At 38.3% G+C, this 16,282-nt stretch overlaps 1 protein-coding gene across 6 annotated transcripts; it reads left to right on the plus strand.

Annotated features, from left to right (window-relative positions):
- The first annotated feature begins 8 nt into the window (after positions 1 to 8).
- PRIMPOL (primase and DNA directed polymerase) lies at positions 9 to 16,203 on the plus strand. Of its 6 annotated transcripts, none has more exons than XM_071432191.1 (14): positions 12 to 311; positions 2,450 to 2,520; positions 3,723 to 3,907; positions 4,968 to 5,059; positions 6,027 to 6,168; positions 7,631 to 7,778; positions 9,067 to 9,351; positions 10,998 to 11,160; positions 12,357 to 12,454; positions 12,866 to 12,952; positions 13,037 to 13,145; positions 14,324 to 14,406; positions 14,487 to 14,533; positions 15,524 to 16,203. In XM_071432191.1, exons 2-14 carry the CDS (start codon positions 2,502 to 2,504, stop codon positions 15,827 to 15,829), a joined length of 1,764 nt encoding a protein of 587 aa, XP_071288292.1. In that variant the 5' UTR covers positions 12 to 311; positions 2,450 to 2,501; the 3' UTR covers positions 15,830 to 16,203. The 6 variants fall into 6 exon arrangements, with proteins under 6 accessions (XP_071288295.1, XP_071288292.1, XP_071288294.1 ...); XM_071432193.1 differs by having other exon boundaries at positions 12 to 281; XM_071432190.1 differs by having other exon boundaries at positions 12 to 256.
- The last annotated feature ends 79 nt before the right edge of the window (positions 16,204 to 16,282 follow it).

Here is a 16,282-nt window from a genome sequence, read left to right on the forward strand (position 1 = left end):
TTGGGCCCGCCCCGCGCGGGGCGGGCAGCCCGCTCAATGGCGGCGGGCAGCGGGCACTGGCGGTGATTCGGTGCCGGCGGGAGCGGCGCGGGTGAGGCGGGCCCGGCCTCTGGGTCCTCGCGGCGCGGAGAGAGGTGTGCGAGGCCCGGCTGAGGAGGCACGGGGTGGCTCCTCTGCTCTCCCGGAGCTCGCCGGGCCGGGCCCTATGGCGGAACACTGAGCCGCCGCGCCCTGCGGGCTCTGAGCGCTGAGCTGGGTACGGCTGTCCTTGCTGCTCCTGGGTGCGAATGGTGTAACCCAAACCTTGTCAGGTTTGCGCTGTTGCTTGAGTTCCTCTGCCTGCTGAAACAAATGGGCCGTTCTGGTACATTTACACTCATATTAAATGCAGTGTGCAGTTTTGGGCACAGTGAGAATGGTGACGGGCTTTGGGGGGAAGGAAGCCATATGAGGAGCAGCTGAGGTCACTTGGTCTGTTCAGTCTGGGGAAGATGAACAGACCAAGATGAAAAGAGGCTAAGGGGAGATCTCATTGTGGTCTTCAGCATCCTTGTGAGGAGTCCAAGAGGAGGGGCAGGTACTGATCTCTGTGGTGACCAGTGACAGGAGCCAAGGGAACGGCCTGAAGCTGTGTCAGGGGAGGTTGAGGTTGAATATTAGGAAAAGGTTCTTCACCCAGGGAGTGGCTGGGCACTGGCTCCCCAGGGAAGTGATCACAGCACCAACCTGACAGAGCTCAAGAAGCATTTGGATGACATTGTTGAGTACATGGTGTACGTGGTGACTCTTGGAGGTGGTCATTAGTAGAGCTGGGAGTTGGATTAGAGATGATCCTTCCAACTCAGAATATGCTGTGATTCTGAAAAAATGGTGGTTTGTAAAGGAAATGGCCATCTAGAGTAATCAGTGGGGATAATTCCTAAATGAGCAGCCCTCCTCTTGACCTCAGTGAGTGAGATCCCCGTGGGTGAGCTGGCCTGTACCACAGCAGGACCACCCTCGGACAGGGTTTTTGCCCACCTGCATGGTGACTGTCCCTGGATGCCCACAGACCTGCCTTGCGTAACAGTGCTCTGATGCTGAGGGCTGATTTTGGCTTCATCATCAACTTTCAGGTCAGTTGGTTTCATATTTGTACATTGATCTTCAGTAGCAGAAGTCAGATAACATTGGAAGCTGTGTATTCCAGCTTCTCATAACAGGTACTAACCTGCTTTTTCAGGTCTTATCATCTGATGTATGGAGTTTTGCACTTGGAATCCTAATTTGAGGAACAGGTTGTCCAGAGGAGTTGTGGAGTCTCTTCCACTGGAGATACTCAGGAACTGACTGGACACAATCCTGTGCCACGTGCTCTAGGATGACCCTGCTTGAGCAGAAAGGTTGGACTAGGTGACCCACCGTGGTCCCTTCCAGCCTGAACCATGCCATGATTCTGTAATTGTAGAGGCCACTTCCTCTGCTAGGAGGGCAAGAAGAACATTTGTTGTTGGGAAGATGAGTAGTGTTTGTTAATGTACCACTCGTCAGCTCAACCTAAGGATAGCTAGGCTAATTTTCACTATTGTTAAGGAATTTAATGGGTTCTTCTAAGGCCAAATCAGTAGCTTGGAGAAAATCTCAGGGATTTATTTGTGTCAAGGACCATGAATTCTGCCATAGAACTATGTTGTATGATACATACTAGCCAGGAAACAAGTGTAATGTTATTTTGAGTAGCAGCTGATTTGCATGTCTCAGCTTCAGTTGTCAGGAGGTGTGCGTAATATGTTTTGTCATTATCATGAGAAGTAAAGGGAGAAGTAGTCTTCCATAAAAAGAGAAAATGAAATAGCAAGTTCTTTAAGTCATTGCTCAGGAGACATTTTTCCAGACTCTCCATGCAGTCATCCTGCTGAGTCACTAACACTGAAGTCCAAACATGTTGGTGACAAAATTTCTTTCAGTCAAGTCAAACACAAATAAATACTGCCCTTACTTCTGGTGGGACATAGGAGAGGAGGATGAAGTGAGAATTTCCCAGTGAACTCAGAAGGCTGGTCTGTAAGTGTTAATTGTATGTGCTCTAAATAGATGTGTTGTGGTATGGTTCACACAGGAATTGAAATTGCCTTGAAAAGACTTGACATGTTGGACTCTTGAGAGACCAAGTGTTTGGGCTGCAAGAACCATGATAGGTTTCAGTTTAAAATAAGGGTCATTGCTCTTCTCCCAGGTTCAGGTATCCTCCCAGCTGATATAACTAGTAAGTTTAAAATTAATAAAGAATTATGGGGCTTCTCCTTTGCTTTCCTTTTTTATTGGTCACCTTGTGGGAGAATGCTGATGTAGGGATGTCCTTTTCACCCACCCAGTTAATTTACAGCCAGCAATATCAAAATGAAACTGAAAGTTCTGTTAGCACTTCTGAGAAATGCTGATTGCCTATAATCTAACTTTTCATTCCCAGAGAAGACACTAAGAGCACAAAAAAGGAGTGAAGAAAATGCACAGGTCAGAAGATGGACAAGGGGGATAGAGGTAATATGTTTGACCCCTGCAGAAAAAACATTCTGGTTTTAGACTTGATGCAGGCACTGACTATCAAGACATTTGCAGGCCTAGAACAGTGGGCAGAAATGTAAGTGTCCAGAAATGTCTGCTATGGAAAACTTGGAGGGGGAAATGAGAAGATCTAAAATTTGGGCTTTGGGGCTCCACAAGAACATTTAAGTACTTAGATTTGCCCTGTGGATCCAGCTTGTTAAAGGTTTGAATACTTTTGAGTATGCTCATTTTCATTTTTATCTTTCACTGCAACCCAGGGGCTGTTAGGAGAACCAGGTGATTGTGCTGGGCAGAACAAGAAGATTCCCCTTCATGTTTGTTACTTCTTGCCTCTCTTCCTCTGTTTCACAGTTTCCTGGCAGTGCTTTTTACTGATTTGCAGGTGTTCCACTTACAGATAATTGTACATATGTGTGTTTATGCTTTACTACATTACTCTGCAGCATTTGGATTCCTTTATGGGACTAGAAGCTTAAAGGTTGCAAGATAGCAAGATTTACTGCATGGTTCTATTTCTTGAAAAGAGATAAGATTGCTATTTTAAGGTTGTGAAAAATACATGAGCTTTTAAAGCAGGTGAAAGTATGAGTGATCAATAGCAAAGGTCAGCAGTGGAGAATGGAGCCCTCATTTTTGATTTCAGTTCTTTTACTTCAAGATACAGAGCTCAGAGCTAAAGTCCTGAAGTCTTAACTCCTCAAATACTGTACTTCCCATACACTTAATTATCTCATTTGTCTCCCCAACCACAAAGGAAAAATATTTTTTTTACTCTTAGTATTTTTTTACTTTTACTCTTAGTATTTTTTTAACCCTTACTGATATAATGTGCCTAGCCAACAGTTTGTATACTTTCTGAGGAGTGTAATACCATTCTGTAGACAAAAATGAAAATTCCTAGGCCTTCTGTCACTGTCTTTATTCTGTTGTGTTTATCTTTGATAGTGTTAATATGAAGCTCTTGTACTTCCAAAACAGTGTAGAGACATTTAATATTAAAATGAATATCATAGCAAGGTTGGGCATTGATTTGGAATATTGGCTACTCCCAGTTAATTAATAAATTACATTCAACAAAACCAGAATCAAAAGCAGTGAGGAGTACAGGATATCTTCAAATTAAAATTGCCTTGCAAATGGATTAATACTGATTTGACTATCTGTAATTGCTTTAGGAGAAATGGAGAGAAAATGGCAAGAAAGACTGAAGAAAGTGGAAGAACTAGCATCTCACTATGAAAGAAATCCTCTTCCTACAGTTTATAGACCAAGACTGTCCAAACCCTCTATGCCATCCTCTGTTTGGAAAATATTTTCTCGACAGGCTGAAGCATTTAATTATGTAAAAGCCTGTGAAGAGGTATGTTAGGTGTTAGGGAAATGTCTCTACTCTTTATATACTTCATCATAAGACTGACATCATTTAAAATTGCTGCTGGCAAGTGAAGGCTTTCTCAATTTACAAGATCTTTTTCCTCCTAATCCGGAAACTGCAAGTATTTTTTTTTTGTCCTTGTAGCTCATGTTGCACTGGAGGTCTCTCTAAGTTGAAGTACTAGTTCTGTTCTAACTTACAAGTTGATATGTGGTGTTAACTTTGAACAGTAAAATTGCTTTTTGGGAACATTGTAGTGATAAATTTGCTCCTTCTCAAGATGAACAAGCTGTCAGGGTGGGCAGGAGAATGGGAAGGTTAGTGAGAATTGAGTAGGAAGAAAGAGAAGGGAAAAAATGAGGAAGAAAAAGAGATAAAGAAGAGGCAGAGACTAAATAAAAACAATACAACTCTCCAGTGGCATCTGAGTAGCAAGTTCAGATGATTAGAAGTGATTAGCCAAATAAATATTGTGTGAAAGGTATCCTCTGCTTTCAGTTTAACACTTTTTAAATTGATTGCTATTTTTAAAGAAAGTATTGTGTTTTTCTCCATACTTGTTTCAGGTATTCAAGTCATCCTAACACCCTGTTTTCCAAAATGGGTTCTCATTGGCTTGGCAGTAGTTTTTTTTTCTTTCTTCTCAGATTTCCATTTTTGGATCTAAACAACATAATGTCTGAAGAATATTTGCCCATAAAGCTTATACTGCCATCATGTCCATGAGGCTGCTCCTTTCAGGACATTGTTCCTCCTCCCTTTAGATCCACCTGATACTGATCAGAAAGAACAATAATTTAAAGAGAAAGCAGTTTAAATTACTGCACAGCAAAGAAAAGCTTCAAAGGTTTACCATGTAACTGAAATCAGAATGATGTTCTAAATTAAAACTAGATGCTACTGAGTGTGGAAAAGGATAAGTGATCTGTTTATAGTTCTCTATTATTTACTAACCTTTAACTGATGCCAAGTAGGAACTTAGGAAGATTTAAACTGGCTTTTTGAATAAAACTAACAAAAAATGTCAATGTTTTTACTTAAAAAGGATGTTCATGTATTTGCTTTGGAAAAGAACACACAGAGTGGACAGAGGTTTTATCTTGTGACAACATACAAAGAGCTTTGGTTTTATTACACGTGAGTATTGGAGCAGGTGCTCTGTATGTTACTAAAAGTTAGTGGTACACTGGATATCCTACCTAGTAAGAGCTGTCAGTGGACAGTATTCCCAGAAGCCATCTGCTGCTCTGAGTAGCTCAGAGCTGGACTGGGTTACCTGAGGTTTCATCTTGGCAATGGGAAAAATCTTTACAAGGACAAAACAATATATTCTATAGTGGGTTTCAACTTTCTTTTGAGTAGCTGGTTGCCATTATTTCCTGTGAATTAAGTACTCTGTCTGTTGAACTGAAATTTATTAAGAGTAGATTTGCTTTTGCTGTCATCTTTCCTCAGGGGATCATACCAACCCATGACAAAAACATACTTCTCTGACTAGTCATACACCAGTTTCAGTGGGCGTTAATGCAGGTGTCTGGAAACTGATTTATGGGTTTGCATTTGCATGATGTAGTTCCAAGTATTGACAATTCAGTCATGTACTGAACTTTCCCCCCTATTTGTTTTACAATAAAACATTTGGCTGTGAAGTGAAAGAAATCAGACTCAATCTTTATACGTAAAACTTGATTTTTTTTTTTTCTGAAACTGATGCTGGGATTATTTTTTAATTTAATTAGAAAAAACTCCATATAATCTCTTTGTTTGTGCTAAAGACATATGAGTGATAACTTAAGTTTTTTTACTGTAGTTTTCATAGTTCCTTGAATTCTCAACATTTCTGTATGTATTGTAAGACTGGGGGGGCATGGGGAGGAGACTACTCTACAAAATTAAATTCTAGGCCAGACAATCTTGACTGACACTTGATGCTGGTGTTAGTTACAAATTTTTCAAAGCATTATAGGGCTACTACGTTGTTCACATATGGATGGTTAATTGCAGAATAAAATATATGGGATCCTTGTTTGCAACTGATAAGCATGTTTATCATGCTCATAATGTTTATCATGAGAGGTTGTGATTTGTTTTTGTTTCTCCTTAGTCAAGGTTGCAAAACAAGTCTTATGCATTGCTATGAAGTAATTCCTGAAAAAGATGCTTGCAAACTTTACTTTGATTTGGAGTTTTACAAACCAGCAAATCCTGATGCAGATGGCAAGAGTATGGTCATGAAGTTAATTGAGGTAAACTGGAGCAAAGTCATGCTGTGGATGAATATGAATTTGTTGTTAATTTAATAAGAAACCAAAGTATTTACCACTTTATATTGATTATGCTATAGTAAAATTAAAAGAATTGCAGACCCAGTGATTATTTTCAATTAAGTAAAAATCCTATTTTAAATAAAGCAAGGGTTTGATCTAAGAGAGACAAAAATTTAATTGAAAGACAAAGAATGACAGCTGTTGGACTGTTTGTATTCATGGTAGGTTTACTGACATGGTAGGTTTACTTTTGAAGATTGTGTTATGTGCTTTGCCACTTCAAAGCTGTAAAACTGAAGGAATGTTTAGGTACTCTTTAAAGTAGCATGAATAAAAGTTCCATTCATATATTCCTCAGTTGATTCCCTTTGCCTAATGGTGCAGTCCTATGTCAAGGCTTAGATGAATCTCTCCTGAAAGTTTCTTTAGATGACAGTTCATTATAATTTAGTTAAATGATGATGTAGAGAGCATCATGTGACTGCATGTACCAATTTGATACCTAAAATTAAATACCTTTGCTAATTATCAATTTTTTTTAAATAGTGCAGTTTCCATTTTATTGCAATTTTTTTGGTAAATGAGCTCTCTGCAAGTTCAATATGGCATTCATATGTTTTTAGAAGAATATCTTCTGTTTTAAAAAGATCTAATTGTGAGTGGATGTCTGTTTGTGAGACTTCTGTCACCTACATGTCTCTAGCTAGAAGTGAACAAAAGTAAAAGATTATTGAGGTAATTCCTTCATAAAGAACCCTTCATTGATACAGAATCTAGAGGGGTTTGTCCATTGTGGATTTCTGCTCTGAAATTTAGAGATTCCTCAGGTTAAGAAGAGGATTTTGGATTTGCTGGGTGGAGGATCTGAGCTGCTGAAACCAAAGCTTCCAGATCTTTAGGTTCTGAGTCCGAGTCCTAATCATGAGTAATCAGTAGCTTGGTGGTTTATGAAAGGTTTTTTTAGAGCTAATTTAGAGTGAAATCTGTTTTCTGCTTAGTTGTTGTTCATTGGGTGGTACCAATGAATTAGCTAAATCATCACAGTGAATTATCTCACCAGTGCTGTGTATCATGACAGCCTCCATCTTCTACTCCTGTGAGTCTGCATTGCAAATATTGTCACTGTGGGTGTGAACTGCTTGGTGGTGGAAAACAACCTGCAGGGTAAAGCCTCCTCACCAGACTTTGACCTGAGAAACTGGAACTCTTCTCAGCTTATCACTGTTAGTTAAGTGTTAAGTGACTTGCATGTTTAAGGAAATAAAGTCTATGTCAAACTTGGTTGAAACTTGATATAGGTTAGTTTGAATTAAATTATTTGTATGCTCAAAATGAGGGGAAAAAAAAAGAACTTGAGAAAAATGTAGAATCTGATTTTGTATTAGGTTTTGTAGATGCAACTACTAGAGTAAAACAACATAATTAATGTTTATAATTTCAGCTTGTCAGCCAAAAATTAAAAGAATTTTATGATGTAAATTGTTCGTCAGAAGATGTCTTGAACTTGGATTCCAGTACTGATGAAAAATTTAGTCGGCACTTAATTTTTCTACCCCAAAAGACTGTATTTAAGGATAACACTCATATTGGTAAGTGTGTTATTTCTCTTACACCTAGAAATAAAAGGTGAGGTTTTGACTTTATACAGTGACAACTCCCATACAAGTATTTCTTTTAATGGAATTATATGTAGAAACAAATATGTATTCCCAGCATACACATAATTACTCTCTATTTCATTAAGCCTCATTTTTTCTCATCTGCTACTTTCTTTTCCTATAATTAGCATGTGTTTACAAAACAGTAACTTTTTTTTGTGCCTGTATGTTTTATTTACAAAAATACTGATTTCTATGAAACCGGCAAGTCTATGGCTCCTTAATTTTCAGATGAATGTCAGTCTTAACAATTAAAGTGCTGGTTTTTGCTCTAAATACAGTTAATTTCTGCTCAGTACATTGTCAAAAAGGCAGGACAAAGATGATTTCAAGCCACCTGTGCATAAACATGCTTAAGAGAAAGCTGAAAGCAATTTTAATTGTTTACATGAGTCAGGATTTCTCAGATATGGAAACTCCAACACAGAGAATTGCCAGTTTAGGCTTGTCTTGACTCATTTGTGTGGCCCAGTAGTCCTGTAATGAATTATGAGGATGATGATTTTGATGCTTGATATGCTGAGTCATTCTGCTGAGATGTAGCATGGGAGGAACAGTATTTCATATTCATTCATGTTCCCCATGGAAGCTTCATCCAACAGTACAGAATCATCCTTGCCAGTATTCCTTCCACTTCATAGTTTTTCCCCCACATCTGTATTTATTATCTTCTCTTGCTTTCTCCCTAGAACTAATTTGGCCATGGTTTTTATTTGTGTGTCTTTGGTTTCCATCTAGCAGAGCCTGGAGTTACAATGGGAGTTGAAATACAGTACTGGGAGTTGGAAAAGTCATTACAAAATACTTCTGTAAAAGTAATTGTTTGTTTGAGTAAGCTTTGGTCAATCTCGTACATCAGTAAATACAACATTTCAATCATTCTGAAAGTGAAATTAGGGAAAGCAATAATGAGGGGACAGTCACAAGCTTTTTAGAATCCTAAAGCTGAGCTTGTTACTATTTAAGTTTTGGGGTTTTTTTAAGCTGTTTAGTACAGATTCTTGTGAGGCGTTGGTTTCTCAGTCACTGGCCAGAACCATTTTATACAGTGGGCTGGTCAAAAGATTTCTTTTTAAAAATCCAGAAGGGCTAAAAAATCCCTGAGCTTCAACCACTTCCATTTGGCTGTTTTGAAAAATGTTTGCACAGAAACTCTTTAAGTTCTTTCTTGACTCATAAATGACTTCTCCTGCTTCTGGCCTTTTTGGTTGTTTTTAAGGTAACTTTGTGAGAATCATTTTGCAGCCTGCCATAAAATTAATGCAGAGTAGGGCTGCTGTGATTCCAACAGAAGAAGCAGGGAATGTTTTCCAGTGTTCTGCAGGAGCTGGATTAGGTGGGTCTCTTACAAACCTCCCAGCTGTTGAAGATGATTGTAAAGACAGGCCAGCCATTGCTCATGAAACAAAGGATGTGGAAATGCCACACCAGGGAGAAAATTTGGATTTTTCCTTCCTAATAGTAAACGATAAAGAAGGCAACAAGCAGCTTTTTGTGGATCTAGGTAAGTATAAGTGTTTTTAAACCCCTTTGGAATGCAACAAAGGTTAAGAATGAAATGTTCCTTAATCTTTGAATAATGTTGTCCCTATGGTCAGACTTGAAATACATGCTGAAACTGCCATCCTAAGTGCTGTGCTTTAAAGGAGCCTTAGATTCATGGTCTATGGAACTTCTTATATTACTACATTTAATTATTTTGTTCTGAAGTTTAAAGTGGTTCTTTCCACACAAGACTTTTTTTTTCCCTTAAGGGCTTAGTGCTCCCATTTGGATTGAAAGAGGATAGCATGTATTGCATTTTTGTTATTTCAGTTGAATTAGAAGCTGCTTAATAAAAGAAGTCGTCTTACAGGCACAGCTTTCTGTATTCTTCTACATGTATGAACTGAGCCTTCTTTCCCTGTTTGGAATGGCAGCTGTTAGCTTTTAGTGATGAAATAATAGAAATTTTGGATTGGGCACTTCATGGCCCAGCTGGGCATAGCCTGTTCATGGTATTAAAATGTTACAAATCTCCAGGAGCATAACTCCCATAGACAAACTAGAGTTTGAAAGTTCCATCCTCCTTTAACTCCATATCTGGGTTTTTTTGCTTTCTGCCTTATCTCAGGGAAATGAAAATAGCTTAGCACGCTTTTGCACAGCAGTGTGTTACACATTTCAGGATTCTACCTTGGGTTTTTTATTCAGACTCTTCTGAAGAACTTCCATTCCTTCAAATTCTTCTCATGGAATTCAGGATCACTTTTGTTGTGGGCCTCTTTAGTATGTCTGATCTATTGAAATGTAATCCCAAAGTTGGCTACAGTAGGCTTCTCTGTTACTGAGTAAGAAAGATTACTTTCACCTACTGTTCAAAATTCCTTCAAGCATATTTGTAAATGGAATTCAAATCAAAACAATTTGTTTCCTGTCTCACTTTTTAAGAATTTGATGTTAGTTTCCCATAATTACCCATCCTCAGTATTTATGCTATGCACATTACCTCAGAATTGGAGAGCTGAAGTCAAAATTGCTGAACTACTGAATTATATAATGAGGCTGCAGTGACAGAAAGCTTTGTGGTGTTCTTCTTGTATGAGCTCTGTAAGTGCTTTTCTCTTAATGAAAGTCAAATGCAACCTGCAAATAAAACTCACCTTCTCAATTAATTATTAGATAGATTATGCAATGTTAAGATACCTGATTGTTGTTTTGTTGTTTGTTTTTGAGATTGGAATTAAGCTTTCCCTATACATGTCTCAGAAAAGCTGTGAAGAAGTCCACAGAAAACAGAAAGGCTGATTAAGTTCTTTCTGGTTAAAATAATTGTGCAGCTTTTTGGGCTCAGTTGTATTTCACAAAGTTATTGTGAAAGAACGAATTTGTTGTACTGAAGGGAAACTTTTAACAATTCTAATGTCAGAATGATTAAAATGCCTATGTAGAGGTGTTGAGCATTTGCCTTAATTATTCTGTAACATAAAAGTGTACGTGTGTGCATGATCTTGCTGTGTTGCATTTCTTTTGTGGCATGTGAGCTAGTCAGTTTTTGTCCATTCATTAGACTCTTAGCTGGGCCTAAGGAAAATGGTTTAATTTACAAGTGCTCAGTATCTTAATTCCTAGCCAGCACTGCTGTGGTAAGAAATATCTTTTTTCCTGTAGGGGTTTATACAAAGAATAGAAATTTCCGGATGTATAAGTCATCAAAAGCAGGAAAAAATGTGATTCTGAAGATAGCAGAGGATAATAAGTTTATCCCCAACTGTGAAAAGGATGTTTCCTTGGAAGAAGCATATTTTCTTTCCTCTTTAATCTGCAACATTGGGTAATTACTTAATTCCAGTCAAATGTACAGTATTTTTAAATATCTATTTTAATGATAATTCTCCTGTAGCAGTTATAAACAACTATTATGAATAAGCAGTTATTCAATTAACATTGTTACAGTGTAATTTAGGAGTTCCTAGTAGAATTTCTTGGTTTTGAAGAAAAAAATTTCTTGGCAGTCTTGTTATTTTGTTAAACCTGCCTTCAAATCTGTTACAGCCTCTTAATTGTGCCTCATTTCTCTATACACACTCAAAATGCCAAAACATAACCATTGTTAAGTTGGTCAGATTCTACGTAGTTCTGGAAGCAAAACTTAACAGGTTTCTAGTCAGTTAAATATGAGAATTCTGAATATTTTTCAAAGTAAGATAAGAAATAAAAGGGTTTCTGTCTGTGTTTTTTGCATACCAGATTTCCCATTTGATGCAGCCCCCTCTGTAGGCTGGGTACTTGTACAGACAATAATCAAGTTTTCTGTATCTAATCTAAACCTCTGATATGTCATACCTTATCTTAAAAAGATCCTAATCATTGCTGTAGCAGAAAGGTTAAAATAGTATTAATATATTTATTGAAAACATGTATTTGTTCTGACTTCAGGTTTTATAGCCTGAAGTGTTCATTATCCTGACCTGATGCCAGTAAAGCACACAGTGTATTCAGATCATAGGCATCAGCTGAATCCACCATAAATATGGATGAGAAATTCTGCTGTGTTGAATTCAGACTTCTGTTATCATCTGGCTTCCAGTTAGCAATATGGCAGAGAAAAACAGTTCATTGTAGACAGAGGGGAAAAATAAAAAGAAACCTTCCAAAGGGTATATTTCATCAATACTACATCTAGAGCCCATCCTGCTGTAGGAGTGTGGACCAGCAGTTGTTAAATGGGTGGGTCCTGGGACTCTGGCCAGGGACCAAATGTTGCTGCTGGGGAGGAGGAACCCCTGTCCTGTGGTGGGAGTCAGGGAAACTGCCAAGGCCAGAAGGGAAAGTGCTCCAGGAACAGGGAAAGGTGCACAGTGAATCACAGGCTGGTCAAGGTTGGCAGGGACCTCTGGAGGCCTCCTGGCTCACCCCTGGGCCCAGGGCTGTGTCATGTTGTTCTACCCTGTGGGATGTTACAGGGAGTTATATTGTACTGTGTTATGCTGTAAGAATCTTACTCTTTGTATTCTCCCCTTCCTTTAGAGCGATTGATGACGTAAAAGTTCTGTCATCTGGCTTTTCAGAGGAGGAGAGAAAAATATCTGCTTTTTTAAACAGTAAAACTACCAGAAGCAGCAGAGGTACCTCAAGCCTTTTCTACTGCATAGAAAAAAAAATGTTCTTAACGTAGATGTTGTGTGACTTGTACACCTGGTAATTTCTGGGAGGGCCCTTGTTCAGCTGCCTTTCTGCAGGAGGCAGAGTACATCTGCACTGAAGGATGCTCTGCAGCACCTGAATGCCACTGACCCTCCCTCCTGGACCACAGCTGTCTTGCTTTGTCCCAGCTCCCTCTGCACCTCGGGGATGGGGGTGGCACTTTAAAGACCTACAAGAAAGCAACAGTGGCTTTCTCCCTGGTTTTATTTAAGAGTGTGATGTGATTCATGTACATTTTCTACCTGTGGTCTATATAAAGTGTAAGTGTTCCAATGCCATATTACACTGGGGAACCCACTAACAGTGTGTGTTTGTGGCCTTTGGTTTTACAGATCCCATGGAAGGTTACCAGGGTTCGCCATATCCAGAAATTGATAATTTTGTTCGTTCCTTGGTTAATAAAGATGGGCTACAAGGAGGTAAAGAGACCACCTTACATTTACAAATGAGTCTTCTGCTGCACTATTTCTAAAGAATTTAAAGATTTTGGTTTTTTTCCTCAGGGATAAGACAATGGAGTTACTTCTCTCTCAAAGAACTACTTATTTATGATATTTCTGGTTACCGTTGGTGTGAAAATATTGGAAGAGCTCACAAAAGTAACAATATAATGTACGTTCTTTAACTATTCAGTTTTAAACAGCTTTATTTATTTTCCTGATCAACTGTTATTCTCTAGAAATGCTGAAAAAACTCTTATGGATAGAATCAGCAACTGTTACAACTTCTGCTGTCTTGCTCTGTGGGGATACAATGTTTTAATTACAAAAAAACCCCCACAAAACCGAAGAAACTATTTATGCCCTTCCCAAGTCTACTTTGTGATAACTGGACTTTTATTTCTACTAATTCTTTGCAGTAATCTTCATGGTATTTAAAATATGGGCCCAAAGATGCTAACATAAAAGTCAGAGTATATTAAAGCTATTAAACAATACTATGTTTTGATACTTCCCAGCTAGGAAGCTGAAAAATAAGAAAGCAAGCAGATTGCTTTTAAATTAATTTACAGTGCTTCTTAAATTACATTCTTACATTATTAAAATGACTCTGTCATTTTAACAATTGAGAATTGGTATTTTAGAATGGTAATTCCTGCCACATGAATCAAGATAAGTTTTGCTAGTTACTCTACAAGGACTCAGACTTCCCATAGTTTTAGCAAAATAAATGACAGAAAGTCAGTTTTTTAGATTATATTAGAATTACGGTATATAATTAGTATAAATATTTTAACTTAGAAATAATTTTATGTAACATTTAAAATCACTGAAACATAAGGAATGTGTTTCTGAGAAACAAAGATATTCAAAAAACCCCACAGCTGGATGAACTTGCTGTTTCTCAAGTGAGTTGCTTGAAGTTTGGTGTTTCTAAAGCACAGTTGAAAAAGCTGGGTGGCCTTATCAGCTGACAGAAAATAGTGATTTATGTAGCTTTTATAATTTCATTATCTGTAACAGCAGCAGCAGCAGCAACAAAATCTTATCTTACAGTTAAGTCCCATATGCTAATCTTAATTTGATGACTTTCTCTCCAAGCTTAATGTAATGAAATTGACTACATTTCACTTTCAGATGTTAGTCTTAAAAATTTATTTCTTTAAACTTAAGAAATCTGAAGTTTACTGAAAATTCTACAAAACAAATATGTAGTAAGTATGCCAAGAGTATGAAAGCAATGTCCCTAGCTGAGAACAAAACCTGTTCATTTAGTGTTAGAGTTTCCTACCATATGAATTCACTTCATTTATGCACTGATACTAAAAAACAAAATAATTTCCTTCTTAGGATTCTGGTAGATCTAAAGAATGAAGTCTGGTATCAAAAGTGTCACGATCCTGTCTGCAGAGAACAAAACTTCAAATCACAAAGTATGTAGCCTGTGATCTCAATTATAACTTAATATAATTTTGGAATGTTAACTTTAATTAATGTCTTATATTTGATTTAGGTTTTCCATTGCCTCCTGGGATATGCCTCCCATCTCTTTTCAAAGAGGTACGTTTTTGTCCTGTTAAGATGCTCAAGTTCTTGTGAGGCTCTGGAAGCCCTTGGATAATCCCACTAACATCCCAGTCTGCTGGGAGAGCTCCACACATTGTTCCAGTGGTATAGAAGAAGTTCCCAGAACAGCTGTGCTGGTGTGCTAGCTCCATATATTCATTTTTAAGTTCTACAGCAATGCTAAGTTACTGGAATTGTCTAATTTCAGCTGGGACTCAAGACTTTCTGTTCTGATGTGAGCAGCAGTTCCCAATGTCTAAGCCACAAGGTTGCTCCAGGTGCAGAACAGAGAAACTGCCCAAGTTTAGCTCTGCTGTGCATGTCTGACTTCATGCAAAGTAAAACAGAACTGGTTCTGGAACACTGGAGTCAGTCAGAGCCAAATGTAAGGCAGCAACCCTCATTTCTGAAATTCATTTATCTCCACTGTAGGGTACTAAAGCAGCAGATTTCCCCAGACAGACAGAATATTTAAACTGACCTGATCCTGCACCTAGACTCTGGGTGAACTCCCTGAACAGACGAGTTTTTCCAGTGCTTAGGCAATAAGAATTGATATTTTTCAACTTTTAAATTTAACTATATAGCTCTAAATATCATACAGCAGAATGGCACATTAAGCTCTACTCAAGCAGCTCATCAATAGCTATTCATTTTCAGAAAGTGTCATTTAACTATATTTTTCAGGTCCTGACAGTATCTTTGAACAGAAACTTATGTTAGTCTTAACCTTGTATTATTTTATGAAGCTGTATTCAACAGGCTACTTGTAGGGTGCTAGAAAAACAGTGGATTTCTACTCCTATTAAAATAGGCTTCCACAGGTTAATGTGGCTATATATAATATGCTGGAAAGTCTTGTAGTGTTGGCCAGCTTTCTGCAGTGTCCATTCTGTGTGACAGCACAAACTCCAAACTTGCAGAGCAGTTGAAGGTATCAAGAGTATTTGCATATGAAATGAGTAGTGTTCTTGTTTTTTAAAGGAAGAAGAGTCCATGCTAATGGATGACAGGGGGCACACAGAAGGAAAAGTACATCCACAGTCTAATGTGTCAGAGTTGTCAAAAAGCTCAGTATCCCCAGAGAACAGCTGGTCTCAAGACTTCCTGTTGTCAGACAGTGAGTGGGAAAACACAAGTGATGATGCCTGTTTCCTAGAAGCTGCTGAAGATGTGGAACTAGCTGAGGCTGCAGATGACAGTCTGAATTATGCCATGGAAGAAATCCCAGATGAAGTTCTTTTGGAAGCTTTGGGGAAAGAAGACCTCCACACTAAAGAAGGCAGCTAAGCACAGGCCTGGCCAGCAGTGAATGACACTTGTGTGGCTCATGTTGGTGTGAAAGATCCTGCAGGGTGGTTCACAGGCACCACTCCAGAGCTGCAGGACAAAGAATGGAGTGCCTAGGTGAACTTCAGCAGGCGTGAGGAGATCATGGAAGGTTACGTGGGGGCTGAAGAGAACTGGATTAAAATATTCATTATGAATGCTGCTCCAAGCTTAGCACTTTTAACGCTCTTTGCTGTACAGTTTCTGTTTTGTTAGTGGTACGTCCAAGTTTTACTGAGAAGCCAACAAAACGGACTTATTTCCATAAACAAGATTAAATTATTTATTTCAAATGCAAATTTAATAAAAATATTTGTTTATTCATCTTTGTTGAACCAGAGTCTCTGTTCTCTTTATGAATATAGTCTTCTCAAGATAACTTTCATAGGACAAGATTAACACCCAGCATTCTGA

This window comes from Agelaius tricolor, unplaced genomic scaffold (genome assembly GCF_023055355.1).
Source record: "Agelaius tricolor isolate 1412-34295 unplaced genomic scaffold, bAgeTri1.0.p SCAF_8, whole genome shotgun sequence".
Classification (NCBI taxonomy): Eukaryota; Metazoa; Chordata; class Aves; order Passeriformes; family Icteridae; genus Agelaius; species Agelaius tricolor.

Excerpts from the sequence above, each read along its gene's own strand:
- PRIMPOL (XM_071432191.1), top strand. Across the intron at positions 5,060-6,026 it reads GAGCTTTGGTTTTATTACAC|TCAAGGTTGCAAAACAAGTC; the intron begins GTGAGTATTGGA and ends GTTTCTCCTTAG. Across the intron at positions 14,407-14,486 it reads ACAAAACTTCAAATCACAAA|GTTTTCCATTGCCTCCTGGG; the intron begins GTATGTAGCCTG and ends TATTTGATTTAG.